Here is an 18,301-nt window from a genome sequence, read left to right on the forward strand (position 1 = left end):
CATGTTATTATTCATTACACTTCTATAAATAGTCTTCTGTATACAGACATGTTTCTGATATTAAGTAGTCAAAAATGAGTGTCATGAGACTGGGTCCAATGTCAGTGATCCCATTAAGATCCTTGATGTTGTCAGTAGTTAAATTAAGACTAAATGTTGTCCATTAAATCTGTAGGATTGCTTGTGTGGTTAGGTTTAATTATGGATACATATGTTAATATATTTGTTGCCACACGTGTTTACCTCTTTTATCCATGACTTCCTAGTAAAATGTTCAGGCAATCAATGTTTCCAAACATTTTTTTTTTTTGATGCAGCTACATGCCGAAGCATTTCTGGTCTCTGCATCTCATCTGCTTTTAGGGATGATGCGTTTCTGGGCCTCTTCTTCCCAATTTGGCTCTGTATTTTGGATTTTTCTTTGCATGAATAATCAGCTACCTAGCTTGAATTATTATTCGTGTTTTCTTATTTGATTTCCTTTCCATTCACCTAGTTCATTACAGCTTTACTATCTTGTTTTGATAACTGCTCCCAGACAACTGTTCTTTAAATCCTGTATTGTTGATTCTACTTTTTCAGATTATTAAAGACTGTATGAAACCAGACCTACTGCTGATTAGTGTGACAGCCTCCAGACTTCTCTCATGCAATTGAGCTTTCAAATTCAAAAGAAATTCTAAGAAACCCTGATCTTCTAGTCTGACCTCAGTTTATTTCTATCTGTGTTTTCTCTCTCTCTTCTGCACAGACAGAAGGAAAAATTTGAATTTAAAAACTCTATTAAATGTTTCACTAATATTCAGATAGAGAGACCCATATATATTGCCCTTGCTCTACTTATTTCTTTGATTGAACTGACTGGTATGAACTTGTCCCCTTGCTGATCATTGAGAAAATTGCTAAAATGGAGGAGTGACTGGTGACTTCTGCATGTGGTGTGTAATGATGGTTGATACATAGATATTTTGAAGTACCTACAGATCCTTACCAGAGGCTTGAAAGTCTTTCCTGTCCCCAGTCTTCTTTCTAAATAGAGCAGCATTGACGTTCCTGGGGTAATGTCCAGTAATGCAATTGTAGGGCTGTGGCATTTTCAGTCTGGGTTGCCTTTGTACTCTCTTTAAGATGATGTTGCCTAGACAATGCAGTCGTGTCCTGCCCCAGTTTACAGAACTGAATGCAGACAAAAATTCCAGTTACGCCATTGCAATATAGTTATAGCATGCATGTCTGGAAAGCCGAATGGGTTTCAGCATCATATCCAAAATGACTTGGATGCAAATGCTGCAAGTGTCATCAGAGTGGCTCTCTCACATCATGTCCCACACAGTGTGAATTTTATGTTAATTTGTCCTTGTGAACTTCTCCGCTGGCTCACACAGCTAGAAAGCATTAAGTAGCTAATGTGTGCCCAGTGTCAAGAGACACACCAGAGGTATATGCATCCTACTCTACACTGTGCATGAAGATGTTAATACCTAATGAGCCATAAATTGCAGCGCTGGTTTGTGAAATAAAATTCCCAATGGGACATATTGAACCGATCTCTCACAGGATTATAAAATATCTGCTTTACTTGGCGGTGAGAGGAATCATTTGTATGGGATTACAGTGAATGTGATTACTGGTACAGATAGCAGTGGAATAGACCTGATTTTGCTGTCAAACAAAATACAAACATAATTTTGTGTTGCTGACTGGAAGATACAAGGTGCCAATTAATTGTCTTCTTTCCATTTTTGTTTGTTTTCTTTTTTACTTTAATAACATCTCTTGGCACAATTGTGCCTTCCACTTTACTTTATAACGAAGTGGGTAACAGCAGGGGCATAAACAAATGGAAGGCTCTATTTAAGTTTGCAAATAAATAAAAATAAAAAAAATTAATTCCATGCAGCCAAACCTTTTGACTGCTTACAGGCAGATGCACATTTTAATTGTCATACAAAAAAACCCTCACAAATTTGAAGGGACAAGCAAAGGCTGATGTTAAAGTTGGAAGATTGAAATGCAAAGAAAAGTGTGCAGATAACTGGTCTTTTCTGCTGTCAGTTGTCCCTCTCTTGTTTTCTGTCCTTCTTTGTCCCAAGACTTTTTCTAAAGGACTTGAAGGCTCCTTGGGGCAGGCAAGGCAGACCTAGGGAAAATCAACTAGCAATCAAGTAGCTATGCACGCAACTTATCTGCTGAAACAAGGAGGACAAAGTTTAGATCAAGCAGTTGGGTTAAGAAGTTTGCAGGATTAGCTGGACTTTTATCTTTCCTCCAGTCTACTGTGCTGCTGGGGTTTGGATCTTTATCCTGAGCTTCCGCAGCAGGCACCGAACTGGTGAAGAAACTTTTAGTAGTTTGGCCCTACTTTGAACCCTCACATCTCTTATCTTGTGCTTGGCACTGTGCTGCAGGTGTTGAGTGAGTAGTAGTTTGTTTATGTCCTCAAGTTGATGAGCTGGCAACCTCCCAGGGACCCATGAGCATATCCACATCCAGAACAATATGCTGGTCATGCTGGCATGCTACAGGGGTTGGGAATACAGAAACTTGTTGAGTTGCCTATGTCTCATTAAGCAGCAGGAGAAGGGTTGTTGTGTCAAAAGCAGCCTAGGCTTTTGCCAGCATTGGAAACGGCATGCAAACAGTTTTACATGAGGCTGTTCCCTATGTCTGCGCTTGCATTGGAAGGTGTACAGTGCCCTGACCCTGCACAAGCATCACTGCAAGCCCTGATGAGAAAAATAAGTTAGGTTCTCTAGATCTAGTCAGAGAGGATTATGAAGAGCCTTGTGGTAACAGTACATCTTAAAATAGAGAAGCCTGTTCACGAAGTACAATCTATTCTATCAACCAGTTCAACTGACTGGATGGAATTCCTGTTCCGTGGCAAATTTGTGAAGAACACCTCTCAGGAAGGGGGAAATTCCAGGTCCCATAAACTGCAGAAGAAAGCAGTTTGACTGAATGTTGACAATAGCTAAAGGCCATAGAAGAGAGGATTCATTTCATTGCCTCTATAGATTTTGTGAAATCTTAATAGGTCCTTTGCCAGCAGCATGCCACCTGACTGAAGACAGCTTTGAAGAAAATGGATTTGGGATGATGGAAGTGACTTCTGTTGTCTTTTAGAGTTGGCAGATATTGACCACAAAGGAGCACTATTTCTTACGGGCAAAGTAACAGTTTTATTTGTTTGTGCTTTTCTTTAAACTACCATCCAGGGACATTTATGTCTCTGATCCATTGTAATAGATCTTGAAAGGCATGGGATCATGTAGCTGTAGCTAATAAGGAAATACTGTGAAATACTCAGAACTTGCCACTTCATTTGCACTCTTTTTCTTTTTCCCTTGTAACTATTTTGGAGCAATTGAGTGGAGCCAGAGATACAGGAAAAGATCAAGCTGCTGTGCAAACTTTTTCCATGTTTCATGTGATGAAGCTGATCATAGCCTGGGAAATTCAATAGAATCTCTCAGCATCCCTATTAAATATATTACTTTTCTAGTAGGAAATTTCTTCTTCCTACCAAATTTTAGGGAAAAAATACCAGACTTAGTTGACTTCAGTACACCGTTAGTCTGGTGGTGGTTCTTTGATCTCTGCACCATGTATGTCATACCTAGAGGTGATGCATAACATGTTCAAAAGACATGGAGAAGTCAAGGTCCCTTTCTTTTTGAAGTTTCCTCCCTGTTTGGAGAATGGATTTTGGAAGGTGTGTATATGAATATGGACAGAAGCACATAAATGCATCTCTGGGCTTTCCAGTAGCTTTATCTATTGTAAGCTTTCAATTTGGATATGTTTTTAGAATTACACAAAAGTTTGTATAATTTATAATTTACAGACAAGGTTTCAACTACACATTTATAATTTTGAGGTATTGGGAATGTTTGTAATGAAGAATAAATTAGATGCTTTCATATTTCTCCTTAATACTTGTGCTTTTATTTTGCAGATGTGTTCCGTTGCATGATAAAAACATTAAAATTTATCTGTTACTAATTTTGCTTGAACAAAACTTTAGCCAGTTGCTTATGTGGGCTTTGGCAATCAAATATCCTTCAGCTGACATTCATCATAAATTTCTTCAGTCTAGTGAGTGCAGAGAAAAAAAAAAAGCCAACAACCCATGTTAATCACCAGACACAGGGTATGAGCATCTTCTGTTCTGTGTGGGAGCTGGGTGGTGACAAACTCTGCAAGTCACCCAGCTGTGGCACATTATGCGGTGGCTTCTTGGTGAGATGTGCTGAGGCAGCACTCATCCTGTGAGCAGAAGTGGATTTGGATTACGTTAAAAAGGGAAGGATTTATTAGAATATCCTTAATGCTTGTTTTTCACGTGTCATTGGCTGTCCATGCCCAGGCGCTGGCAGCAGGGACTGTGGGGGTACTGTGAGGGGAGGCTGGGGCTGCCCTACACTGGTTCTGGCTGGCTCCAGCAACCCCACCACAGGGCATGGCCCAGAGCCTTGGCCACGCTGGCCGAGCCTCAGGAAAAGAGGGTTTAAGAACTCACAAAAAGCTGCTGGCAGCAAGAACTGAGAGGGGAGAAGTGTGAGGTGAAGCCCAGAGAGCCCTGAGGGGAGAGGAGGAGCTGCAGGCCCTGGACAGGCAGGGCCCTGTGTAGCCAAAGGTATTCCAGTAGCTCCATGGGAAAAAGAGTGCAGTGTTGGGTATTTAAGTAGACCACACACTACAGGAAAAAGGAGGCATTTTTTGTGTTTGTGCTGTTTAAGTCTTTTAATAAAGCACTACTGAGTGACCCCATAGGAAAATTCTAATTAATCAGATAAAATGGAGAAGAGATATTTGAGGGGGAAAAAAAATGTCTTGTGCTGGTAAACTTCAGACCCCATAGAGGAAAGAATTTTCAGTGAGTACTGTAGCTGTTGACATAGCTTCTGTTATGGTTACATCTGTGTTTGCTTTTCTGAGTCTGGCTTTGCCAACATAGCTAAAAGAGAGTCATCTGGAGTCTGGTCTTTTTTGTGCATTGCACTTAGGATTTAACAAAGGTCTTGAACCAGATGTTATTGAAGTTGATGGTAGCGTTTCAACAAACAGTAGTGAGCTTTGGAACTGCCTCTGTCCTAATAAGTGACATCAGACCACATGGTAAGTGAAAAAGACAAGTATATAAAACACACCTGTTATTTTGAAAGTTTCATCAAAGGCCTCGGGTTCAAGTGGTTCTAGGCAATTATATGCAAGAGAAAAGGAAAGGAAAGGAAAGGAAAGGAAAGGAAAGGAAAGGAAAGGAAAGGAAAGGAAAGGAAAGGAAAGGAAAGGAAAGGAAAGGAAAGGAAAGGAAAGGAAAGGAAAGGAAAGGAAAGGAAAGGAAAGGAAAGGAAAGGAAAGGAAAGGAAAGGAAAGGAAAGGAAAGGAAAGGAAAGGAAAGGAAAGGAAAGGAAAGGAAAGGAAAGGAAAGGAAAGACTCTGTCTTGTCCCCTTTGTCTTTGCCTGGTGGATTTCTTTTCCCTCTAACTTCTTATATTCTAATAATATAATTAAATCTTCCTAATATATATCTGAAGATAAAAGGTGGCAGCTGTAATGGAAAGAACTGATCACAAATATTTTTTTTTTATTGGCAATGTCTGTGGTAAATTTGTAATAAGCTTAAGAAAATGTAGAACAGATCTTAGCAATAAATTGAGGCCATTTCTTTTTGGATGACTGTCCACTGAGGATCATCCTCACTGCAGATGGCTCAGAATATCATTGATGGTGGTCACAAACAATCTACTCTTTAATATCCAAGATACAAAGGCCCTTTGACATCTGCCATCTCCGTTCCACAGTCAAACTCTCACTGGTGCAATATTGACTGTAATTGAACTTGCAAATTGCTTCACTTTCTGAAATGCCGACTGCTTAATTATTATGGGGGAAACAGCATTCTACAGCCGTAAGCTCACATAGCTGTGTAACTCAGAAACTATGCAATTACACGTGTGAATGATACTTGCTGTGATTTATGATAATGTTAGCAGCAATACACAGAAGTACCACTCTGCAGACCTTGTCTTACTTTAGTGTGGAACGGGGAAAAGAAGCAGGATGAACCACAAAAACAGAGTGAAGGAAGGAAGTGCAGGCCTGGGCCTCACTTACTTTTATTGTAAAGGTGTTCAAGTTCACCCAAACATGCTTCAAGGGATTGTTCAATTCCAAATCCCAGCTCAAAAGGAAATACACAGGTTTTCCATGGGTTATTGTCCAGTCACTTAATTTATCCTTAGCTTCAGGTTTCCATCTGAAAAACAAGGATTACAAGGACCCATTTTTTCAGGTATACTCTGAGGATTTAGCAGAGATCACTTTGAGATGCCTTTAAATACTATGTCTATATGAACTGACATGAGTGTCTGTATAACAAAATAGAAACTTTTTCTGAAAACAGTGTGAGTTTGATGCCACAGTTTTTTTGAGGAATGTGTGTGTGAAAACCACTATGCTTCGTTTTAGCCTGCAGCAGGAATGTCAGAGCAGCTCTAATCCTCCTAGTCTGGCTGAAAGGAGCACATTCAAAACAAGACAGAGATAATGAGGATTACTCTGGATGAGCTATCACAAACATCAGAAGTTGTCACTATAACATGATACAGCTTTGCTGGCTCCCCATTTAGCAGCTATCCCATTTAGATCTTACCTGTTATTCCTGTATGATGCTGCTTGTGTGGTGTCTATGTACACTACAAATAATACCTATATCCCAGTGAATTTAGTGCAGGGTGGATTTTAGCTCAAGCTAACTCTGTGCTAGTGCCTGATACTGTCTACGTTCATGTCTCTCTGGTAGATTCACACAGCAAATAAGTTGTTCATAAATCTTTAGTTTCCTCAAAAACATCTCTGGTGGTTTTTTGCTGATTTTTTTTCATCTTATATTTTTTTCTTGTGGAAAGTATATAGGCCTCTGTCTGTGGATTCTTAATTACTCTATAACAAAACAGCTGTGAAGCCTGAAAAGATTGCACTCAGATTACAGTCTTAAAATAGTGGATGGACTTGATGCTTTTCCTTCCAACCGTCTTACAATTGCTGTCATAAAAAGGGATGATAATTGCATTGCTCTGTACTGTCACTACACTCCTTGTCATATGAATAGGTTGATTTAGTGCCACCATCTTGGGCTGCTATGAAAATGAGGCATCTAAACATAACACTGTTTTATCTTTTCCTGTCTCATCAAGAGCCAAATCCTGTGGACCAAGCACAGATTTTATGTAAATCCTTTGCATGCTCTATTGCATCATGTGGTTACAAGCTTTACAAAAATGATGCAGGGTTGTCCATTACTTTTTCATATACATATACATATTCCTAGAAAAATATATGTAATGTCATATGTTTTAGGATAAAACAGGATTGACCCTAAAAGGAGAGAGTAGCACAGTGAGTAGAACAGAAATCTTCCATTTTTCAATGCCATAGTCAGTTGACAAAGTTGTTTGTTTTTTTTTTATTATAGAGGTACTGCATAGAATATTTTAGGCTGGGGACAAGAAGTAAGAAATTCTCATTATTGGGAGTCCAGAAATGTAGCTGCTTCAAGGTTCTTCAGAGATACAGAACATCTGTTTTACTATAGGCCATAGCAAACAAAAGCAAAGTGGTTGTGTAAATCTGCAAGTGAAATCTAGAAAAGTAACAAAAATACCAGGCAAAGAAAAATTACTCTAATTTGTTCTGTTAAACATTTATCTTTAAATATAGACTACTGGATTTTTATTTTTTTCAGTCTGAATGTACAAATTGACACTAACCCTAAAATGAACTTTATGCAGAGAAGGCTTAACTGAGGAATTCATGTTGATGTAATAAGCACAGCTCCACTGAGATCAATGGTGATATTTAAGCTGAAGATAGGACTCAGCTTTCTAATTTGCCAGCAGCATATGAAAAAATAATTTATGCTGGCCCTCAGTGACGGATGGATTGGAAGACAAATTTAAAAGTTACAAAGCAAAGCTTAGTTCCCACTTGAAAAGTGATTCATTTAGTTTGCTTTGCTTTGCAGTTTGGTTGAATCTGTATAAACACATTAAGTGATAATCAAAAGGGGTCAAAGTTACCTATTTCTAGCTTGCTTTGCTTCTTTCTGGGTTTCCTCTAGAAAGCATGCTTTATTTTGTCATCAGAAGACTCCTTTCCTTGATAGGCTTAGATTTATTTTCACTGTTCTTAATGGCCTCTGTAACTCAGATTCCTCTGTGCCCTTGATCATCTGTAGACACTGGTTATGAAATTATTTATCTTTGTTACAGATAAAGGGACATTATATTACCTGCAACTTCTATGGCTGAAAATTAGGTAATAGTAACAAAAGAATATATGAGTAACTAGATGAAGGTCAATCTGATTACTATATGGTCTCTCACACCTATCTTCGTGTAAGTGTATATAGAACATAACATCTCTGTGTTGCAAAATCGGTACTCAAAATTAATTGTTGTTCTCCATGGATCTGTGTTTCTCTCAGGACAGATATCGGTGGATGGATTTATGAGATATCTGAGTGGAGAAGAAAATGGTGTTGTTCCACCTGAGAAACTGGATTTAAATGAAGATATGTCTCAACCACTGTCACACTATTTCATCAATTCTTCACACAACACCTACCTCACAGGTACAGTGTTGGAGACACCTGATTTCTTATCTTAAAAAAAATCATAGCATATTTACAGAGATTCCATAGAGTATACTAAAAACATCAGCAGTAAATAATGAGGATGGAGCTTAGTCTTCAGGGAAGCAAGCGTAGCACTTGCTTGTTGCTATAGCTGCTACATACACAGATCAAATATACTTTTATTAACAGGTGAGCAGGAGTTGTGTTTTTCAGATAAGGTCTGGTCTGAAGCCCAGTGAAGTCCTGGGAATGTTTCCCTCAATTTAGATAGGATTCCAGATTAAGGTCCTTATTTGGGGAGGAGAGGGAACAATGAACTTTTTATTACAACCAAGGATAGCCAAACAAGTGTGTGAAGCAGAATATGGGAAACATCTCAATAGCTAATAAATTTGCCCCAAGACATTAAATCTGACAGTTTGTTGAGCTCCATGAAATTCAGAGCTTTGTTGTGTCCTGAGCTGCATCAAAAGAAGTATGGCCAGCAGAGCAAGGGAGGTGATTCTCCCCCTCTGCACTCATGAGGCCACACTTGGACTACTGTGTACATCTCTGGAGCCCTCAGCGCAGGAAGACATAGACCTGTTGGAGAGGGTCCAGAGAAGGGCCAGGAAGATGAACAGAAGGCTGGAGTACTTCTGCTCTGAAGACAAGCTGAGGGAGTTGGGGCTGTTCAGCCTGGAGAAGAGAAGGCTCTCGGGAGACCTTATTGGCAGCCTTCCAGGACCTCCAGGGGCTACAGGAAAGCTGGGGAGGGGCTTTTCACCAGAGAGGGAAGTGATAAAACAAGGGGTAATGGTTTTAAACCGAACAAGGAGAGATTTAGGTTAGATATCAGAAAGAAATTCTTCACCATGAGGTTAGTAAGGCACTGGAAAAGGTTGCCTAGGGAGGTTGTGCATGCTCCCACCCTGGAGATGTTTAAGGCCAGGTTGGATGAAGCTTTGTACAACCTGGTCTAGTGTGAGGTGTCCCTGCTTGTAGCAGGAAGGTCGGAACCTGATGATTTTTAAGGTCCCTTCTGACCTTAACCATTCTATGATTCTATGATTCTGAGATTAGAGAGGTCCCAGCATGGCACATAGCCTTCTGACAATCCATTCATATCTGCAAGCAAGGGAAATCTGGTCTCTGTCCTTATCTAATGTCTGAGCTGAAATGTTTAGGTGCTGTCATGTTTTTAAAAAGCCTGAGCAACCAGAGGCTCCTACTAATTTTAGTTAATGAGCCTAAGCTGTATTATTTGCATAGCAAAGTTATCAATGCTTTAAAATTCTGAAGAAATTAAGATAGTTTAGGAACTCAATTTTTGGCACTGATTTTCTAGTCTAAGATGCTGTTAACTTGTGAGAAAATAATTGTAAATTTACTATTTTAGTTTAGTTTATGTAGGAACAAATGCTTTTGACAAACGTGCAGAGGGAGTTCTCTACTATTTGATTTCATGTTTGATTTGTCTTATGTTTGTTAATGACTTAGCATTATGTTAAAAAAAAAAGAGAAAGTAGTAATTCTACAGTGGGTGCTAAAAATGTGGCTTATGGAGAACATGGGCTTTTTAATGTCATTAGCAGACTTGCCTTAACTGACCGAGTATGTGACAACATAAACAAAACTATGCAGTGGTGATGCCCAGTTTAAACAAACTGTGTGGTAGTTACTTTCATCTGGTTTGTATTTGTTATTAGCACTTTCTACAGCACCTTCTAGTGCTGTCAGAAAGTGAACGAACTGTCATTGTTTCCATTAGACACCATTTTTCAGGGGTTTATATCTTGGCTGTAAAATATGTTTTATGCTAAAACGTGTCATGTAAGTATTCATCTTGACAGCTATTTTATTTTTCTGAATTAAAATAAATGAAAATCAGTGTGCCCACTTTTACGTTATGTTTCCAATATGCAGAAATTTATGCTCTTTGGAAGAGTGCAGACATGTCCAAAGCAAAAGCATTTTTTAGTTATGATATTTTGCAGACCTCTTATGTCCAGTATGGACATTGTTCTGTCAGTGAGGATTAAGACCCACTTAAGCCAAATGCTTCAGCTTTATACAGATTTTCTGGAAGAAAACATTTAAGCTGTTGTACAAATGTGAGAAGCATAGGCCCACAGGGAGAACAGACAGTGCATTTTAAAGTTGGTCTGAAGAAATAAAACACTGCTTTCCCCTCTACCAGCATGAATTTATAGCCAGTTCCATACAACAGATTTTTATCAGGGCTGATAAGAACAGAGTCTCATTCTGAAGGTCTAAAAGCACCAAAGCCAAAAACCAAAGAATTAAAGGTGGGAATTAATGGATAGTCAACCTATTCTAAATTTTTTAATGGCACCACAAGTGATCTAACATTCTCATTTTAGGAGAAAACTGGTTTACCTTGAAACTTTCCAAATTTGCTTTTACTTGTGTGTGAAAGTCTGCAAATCGTCTCAGGTTGGATCTACAGGTTTCTTTGCTCACATTTCTAAGTAATTTCAGAAGCTACATTAGGAAGTAAGATCCTCAGGCTTAATTTAACATAATATTCCTGGTTTAGTACTTTGGAGGGAGTAAATCAGAGTAAACTCAGGGGATAGTGCAAAATAAGTTTGAATCTCTTTCGAATTCCATTTCAGAGTGTGTATTTTCACATTTGAAGGCACAAAGCACATGCCTTTCCCTTTTAGTGGGTTCACTATGTTTGGTAAATGAATGTGTGGCAGCTGGTGCACAATGGGATGAATAACTTTTTTTATCTACATATTACAAGAACTAACAGGCTTAGATTTTGCTTTGAGGCTAGACCAGATACAGCAATTGCATTGCCATTGCCATGTGCTTCTTCCAAAAAGGACCTAGTAAAATAATAACATTAATGGTGGCAGACTATTCTTTTTCCAGAGATTTCAAAGACTCTGCTCAAGTGCTCATGACTTTCGAAGGGAAGCATCAGTAACACCTCTGCCCACCTTGGAGCTGTAAAATAACAACTAGTCCTGTAATAATTATTAGGACAGTAAGAAAAACAGTCTAGCAATACTTTATGATTACTGTGATTAATGTCCTACTAATTATCTCTCCCTTTGTTAGTTTTTTAAACCCAGAAAAAGCATGCACAAAGAAACAAGATTATAACATAAAATGAAACATGTGCACACTCTGAATTTATTTTTAATTACCCCGATCATTTTCCTAGGCTTTAGAAGAAACCCTTGGCAGTACATCAAGTCCTTATTATTTGTTTAGAAGTGTTACTGCTTTCTTTTTCTTAGGGAAATACAATTTTTAAGAACAAAGGTAAAAATCCATGGAGAAAGAAGTGATTTTTAGTGAACCTAGGCTATCTTAAAGAAATGTCATATTTTGGAAACTTTTTTTTTTGCTGTGTCACATCTTTTTTCTCACTGGTATCATACTTGTTTACTTCTTTGAACCCTTAATATGCAACCATGCTTTTTTTCTGGTTTCTCACCAGTCTCACCTCAGGGTACTGCTGTTTGTCACAGTGGGGGAGTGACATGCAGCATTTCTCTCAGCAGCACCCAAAGTCCAAGGAAAATTATTATCTATCACATTCAGCGTTGCACACTTTGATGACTATGCAACTTGCTGTTATAGATGTGAAATGCAAAATATTAAAGTCACAAACCTTTAACTCATGTTTTGTCTTTGGCTGAAACGAAAAATTATAGCAGCAGTAGGTTGCAGAGTTTGGCATGTGTAGTCAATGTGGGACTACTCCATTCACCCCCAGTGTCTGCTTCCCTGCTCACAATCCAGTACTTCCAGTGGTTTCCAGAAAAGTATCTCACGAGGGGCATGTTCTCTTCTGCTTTATTACTGCTATGGCCTCTTCCTTTCCATCCTTCAGCTTTTCTGTTCCCAGTGATTCTTCGGTCCTAAATGTTGTTGCTTATTGTCTGCATTCAATACTTCCTCGACACTTGCTTCACTGTCAAGGCCTCCAAAACAGTATCTGCACAATTTCCAAGGTGACAGCACCATATGAAAGGGAAGGAAAGTTGGGTGATGCCTTCTCTGGCCATGAGTTTGTCATACCACCAAGAGCAGGCACAGATACGTTAGTTGAAGCACATTGAAGTAAGATACATGTTACTTTCTAAACCCTCTTCTTTAAGGAGGATAAAACTGTGATGAGGATTGGGTAACCTCTCTGACTCCGTTAGCAGCATTTTATCTTCAAATAGCTGAAATCTGTAAGACAAAGATATGGAGCAGAGGAGGGGCTCTGTAAGTATGTCCCCATGGGTACCACTTCCTCACGGCAGTTGGAAGGCTCAGCTGGTCATGCAGTGTGACCCACAGCTAGAGGGAGGGTTACCCCAAGCACCTGAGGGTTACCCCAAGCACCCTGTGCCAGGCAGTGTCTGCCACATAGCCCTGCTGCAGCAGGGGAGCTGTCCTGGCTTTGCTGTCAGCTCAGCTGAAATGCAAATTTAGAGGCTGGCCGGCCCCAGCTCTCCTGGCATAGGCATGTGTTCATCTTCTGCTTGGGTGGGCCTGAATCAGTACTGACAGCAAGTGTATTCCTGCTGCTGACTGGAGCAAGCCTGACTAATGTCCTGCTTTGGTCCAATGTAAGGTGTTAAAAAGAACAGCCATAAGGTGAGAGCCTTATTTTGACTTACATACAAGCAGTAGCAGAATATGTCACAGTGTGGGGTCTAATTTGCTTGTCCTGTGCATGGCAAAATACCTTGGAAGGAAAAGAAATTCAGATAAATGTGCTGTGTCTAAAAAATACTTTAACACTAGCACCTTCTGTTGCTGCTGGAGTCAAGAGCCAGACTCCCAGCAGTACGAGGGGCTGATTTTGCATGCTGCAAACTACAGCGTGTGATCCAGAGCGCAAACTGCTTTTCCAGGACTTGCCTGAAAAGTGGAGATTTAGCAACTCATGTTTGCGCAGGGCAAAAGGAGCCCTGCACCACATCTTGCAGGTAGAAGGTGGTGCCGTGGGTGAGTGAGGGGACAGAAGTGGCTTCTGTTTCTAGAGTAGTGAAGAACCAGGTGATTCCAAATACCTGGATCCAAATATCCCCCAGTTTTAGGAGGATACATGTCATAAAATCATAACCCAGTTTTAAGTCCATGTATTGCAAATAACTTACACTTGAAAAAACAGTGATGAATGAACCAAACAAGGATGCACTTGTTGAGAATGGAGCAGCTTAAATTTACAGAAGTGCAGAGCTGATCTTTGTGGGGAAACATGGGTCATATCCCCAACTTATATCACTTAGGAGAGGCTCATTTTGCTTAGTGTCCTGACAAGATATGATTTAGCCAGTGATATTTTTTAGAAAAGCTAGTTTTGGTCAAGATCTGTTTCTCCTAACCTAATGTAGGGTACAGGATACAAATATGATGGTATTACTGTAGATGCTTTATGTATTATAGAAGGGAATACATAATGCTTCAATTTCCAGTATTAAAAAAATTATCTGTACTCTGGATATTAAAACTATCATACTGGATGTATTCCCTTTAGTGTCTGTGTTAGCATATTTTAGAATGTATCTATTGAAGGGAGAGATCGGGGTAGATACAAATAGAGACTCACACAACAGAAGCTTATATATAATATAGACAAAAGACATTTGAGGGAACATTCCTAATATTCTGTATTCCTGAAAATTAAGCTAATGGGACTATTAAAACATTTGCTAGCATTTTGCACTCTGACTGGGAGTGTTTCTGAGGATTAAGTGTTTTGGAGGTTGAATATCCTCTTATCAGGAATCCTTCCAAAATGTCTGAGCCTGATTAAAAAGGTAGCATGGAGAAGTTTCATACAGCAAGCAATGCATGTCATGATTTACTTAAGCATTTTTGAAGGTTAAGGTAGTCCAAAACACACATCAATAATAATGGCCAGTAGTCTCTCAGAAAGTACAGTAGAGTTAGTTAATCATAAAATAGTTTTTAATCAAAATTCAACATGCTTCGAGGGAAAAGAAAGACAACATGAAAAAAGTTTTCTAAGTGAATGTAGCTTTTTAGGCAGCAGAGTTCAGTGGATCTGTAGAATGAGAGCCAAGTTTTCATAAGCAGATGCTTAGGGATAAGTACACAGAAACATGTGGTGTTGTACCCTGATCCATGCTTGTGCTTGTTTGCATCCTGCAAAGAAAAAGAGCCACTGCTTACCTGGCCAAATTCTTCAGCTATTCACATTTCTTTCCCATTGGTTCCAGTAGGAACTGGGAAATCTTATGATTTTCAACAGGAGTATTGTTAATACTTTGTAGAGTATTTATGATTGCTCCAGCTCATATATCAGACACAAATGGTGAGCAGGAATTTTCAAATAGAAGGGATTTTCTGTTACAGTTGTTAAAAAGACAGAGAAAGAGACAATGCTATGTAGTGGAACAAACCAAAACATGTAGCATAAAACCTAAACACAGAAACACAGAGACAATAAAATGAGGATTAGAGTTATCTGCATTATATTATATGTCAGTCTGGATGAAGTGTTTATATGTCTCCCATCAGCAAGGAATCTTTAGAATAAATGAACTCACTACCTCCTTAAAAAGCAAGTAAATGCCCTTCAAGAAATCCAGGAATGTCTTCGCAGGAAGCCTTCTGTAAAGCAGGAAACTGCATCTATTTTGTTCACATCTAAAACAAGCACTGAGCCATTCTTCTGTTATCTTTACTTCTCTGCTGCAATAAATTTGTATCCATATCACTGGAATCAAACTTGCTTTCAGCAGATGAAGACACTGGATATCCTTTCCTGAGTACAACTGGACTTCTTCATTGATTGGGGATTTTTGGGGGAGGGGATTTAATATTTCCTGAGTTTGGGGAAAACTGAGTTTTCCTTGTTTATTTTTAGATTTATTTAATGTTGTTGTTGGAAGCTAGTTTAATTAAATTTCTCCCTACATGACACCTTATAGCTACCTTATAGTGGCCTTTTCAATACCTGAAAGGGGCCTATAAGAAGGCTGGGGAAGACTTGTTCAGAAGGGCATGAAACTATAGGACAAGGGGTAGTGGTTTTAAGCTAGAAAAGGGTAGATTTAGGTTGAACATTAGGAAAAAGTTCTTTAATATGAGGGTGGTGGATCACTGGAACAGGTTGCCTAGAGACATGATTGGAGGCCCCATCCCTGGAGACATTCAAGGTCAGACTTGATGGGGCTCTGGCAATCTGGTCTAGTTGGAGATATCCCTGCTTATTGTAGGGGGGTTGGACTGGATGACCCTTAGAGGTCCCTTCCAACCCAATACATTCTATGATTCTATGATGCAGTAGTGATGAGCTGAGTTCAATTGTATGAGGCAGAAAAAGGCCAACTGTTGGGTCCTGCACTTGAGTCACAACAACCCCATGCAATGCTACAGGCTTGGGGCAGAGTGCCTGGAAAGCTGCCCAGAGGGAAAGAACCTGAGGGTGTTGGTTGACTGTGGCTGAGCAGGATCCAGCAGTGTGCCCAGGTGTCAAGAAGGCCAACAGCATCCTGGCTTGTATCAGCAGTAGTGTGGCCAGCAGGACTAAGGCAGTGATTGTCCCCCTGTACTTGCCACTAGTGAGGCTGCACCTTGAATACTGTGTCAGTTTTGGGCCCCTCACTACAACAAAGACATTGAGGGCCTGGAGCAAGTAGAAGGGCAACAAAGCTGGTTGGGTCTGGAGCACAAGTTTTAAGAGGAGTGGCTGAGGAAACTGGGGTTATTCAGTCTGGAGAAAAGGAGGCTGAAGGGAGACCTCCTTGCTCTCTACAACTACCTGAAAGTACCTTTTAGCAATGTTAGGTTTGGTTTCTTCTTCCAAGTAACAACCAACAAGACAAGAGGAAATGGTCTCAAGTTGCACACGGGGAGGTTTAGATTGGATATTAGAAGAAAATTCTTCACTGAAAATGTTATCAAACACTGGAACAGGCTGCCCAGGAATATGGTTGAATCACTATCCCTGGAGGTGTTTGAAACATGTGTAGAAGTGGTGCTTAGGAACATGATTTAGCTCTGGATTCAGTAGAGTTAGGTTAATGGTTGGACTCAATGACCTTAAAGGTCTTTTCCAACATCAGAAAATTCAATTGGCCATCTCAGCACAGTGATTAGTGTATTAAATCAGTGTCTGAGACCTAGTAGTGATACAAGTAGCAACTGGGCAGGAGGTTTGTTTTATCATGTATAAAACTGCATTGCATGTTATGAGAAAATGTGATCTTGCAGTCCTGAGTCAACTCTAAATCTCACATTGCTTGTCAAAGGGTAACAAAGTCTGAGAATTAATCCATTTTATTATCTTATTTTATCAATGCTGTCTGTCAGAAGTTTTTGAATTTACTTCATTTTAGTTATTTCTTCTCACTCACAGCAGTTTAACAGAGAGCAGAATCCAAACCATGACATTGACTCTGCCAAAGTAATTTTCATGATGTTCTTAGGCTTTTTGCGTTATTCCTCTCAGCTAAGGGTAAAAGATGCTTTTAACTCTAATTACTATTAGATTATTTGTATTTATTCCCGAGGCCCAAAATGCCTTGCCTTTTTTCATGTTCTTGTGTTGTCACAGCTGGACAGCTGGCCGGGAACTCATCGGTGGAGATGTATCGGCAAGTGCTTTTGTCAGGCTGCCGCTGTGTGGAGCTGGACTGCTGGAAAGGAAGAACAGCTGAAGAAGAGCCAGTCATTACACATGGATTCACTATGACAACAGAAATATCCTTCAAGGTACAGTAATACAGCACACACTGTTGTAGTTGGCTTTAGCTGGGGCAGTTTCTTTAGAGTAAAATGTCACAAATACATTGCTAGGATATTACTGCAAAGGTGGAAGGGAAGAGGAATGCAAGGGCAAAAAGATACTGTAAGGGTGATTTAGGAGCACATGTGGAATCACTGGAAGAAAGAGTTGCAGTATTTGGACCTTGAACAGGAAGAGGTCTTGGTTCTTGTCTTCCTCCATGGAAATCAAAGGAAAAGGGATTATGTGGTGTGATAAGTCTGTGCCATCTGGGGACTAAGCCTAGGTCCATACTCCTGTGCATGTCTCTGCATCAAGTGTCACGAAGGGGGAGAAAAAGAGTAGACCACAGCCAGGGCTGAAAGACCAGGTATTGCCACCACAATTGGTTTTACACAGCGTGAATGGGGTGTGCAGATGGGTCTGGAGCCAGGATGATAGGGAGGAAAGACTTACCTGTGTCTGCTGCACGGAGGAGAGCTGAGAAGGAAGGCTCAGGGATTTGAACAGCAATAACCAATGTGTCAGTTTTTCTTTTCTCTGCCTGGTAAATGGGAGTGGGAGACCAAAGTGCTGAACTGAGGTAGAAAACAGGAGTTTTTGTGGAAATCTCTACAACTTGCAAGCCTTTAAATTCCTATGGACAGAGAACAGTCTACTCATGTCTCTTTGGGCAGGTCCCACCCACAGGGACCAGACACTCATCACTGTATGAACTATTTAAAAAACAAATAACGGTATGTGCAGCATTTCCCCTCTGCCTGACACTTGTAATTAGATCTGAAGCACTGGAGGATGAAAAAGAAAAATTATTATCTTTGGGGAGTGTGACAGGACATTTGTGCCATTCAAATCCTAAACCTATCATCTGTATTTCTGAATGTCATCTCCGTTTTCCTTTTTCTATAATAAAAGGTAGATAATACACTTTTAGCAATAACCTTAAA

The 18,301-nt window shown here is 39.8% G+C and overlaps 1 protein-coding gene across 6 annotated transcripts in view; it reads left to right on the forward strand.

The window, feature by feature from the left end:
* The window catches only part of PLCB1 (phospholipase C beta 1), a 406,490-nt gene that overhangs the window by 275,009 nt on the left and 113,180 nt on the right, over nucleotides 1-18,301 (forward strand). For all 6 annotated transcript variants that reach the window (XM_051615377.1, XM_051615376.1, XM_051615378.1 and 3 more), the window contains exons 10-11: nucleotides 8,492-8,638; nucleotides 17,184-17,341. In XM_051615377.1, coding sequence (XP_051471337.1) covers nucleotides 8,492-8,638; nucleotides 17,184-17,341 — 305 coding nt within the window. The remainder of the gene's footprint in view (nucleotides 1-8,491; nucleotides 8,639-17,183; nucleotides 17,342-18,301) is intronic.

This window comes from Apus apus, chromosome 3, assembly GCF_020740795.1.
Source record: "Apus apus isolate bApuApu2 chromosome 3, bApuApu2.pri.cur, whole genome shotgun sequence".
Lineage (NCBI taxonomy): Eukaryota > Metazoa > Chordata > Aves > Apodiformes > Apodidae > Apus > Apus apus.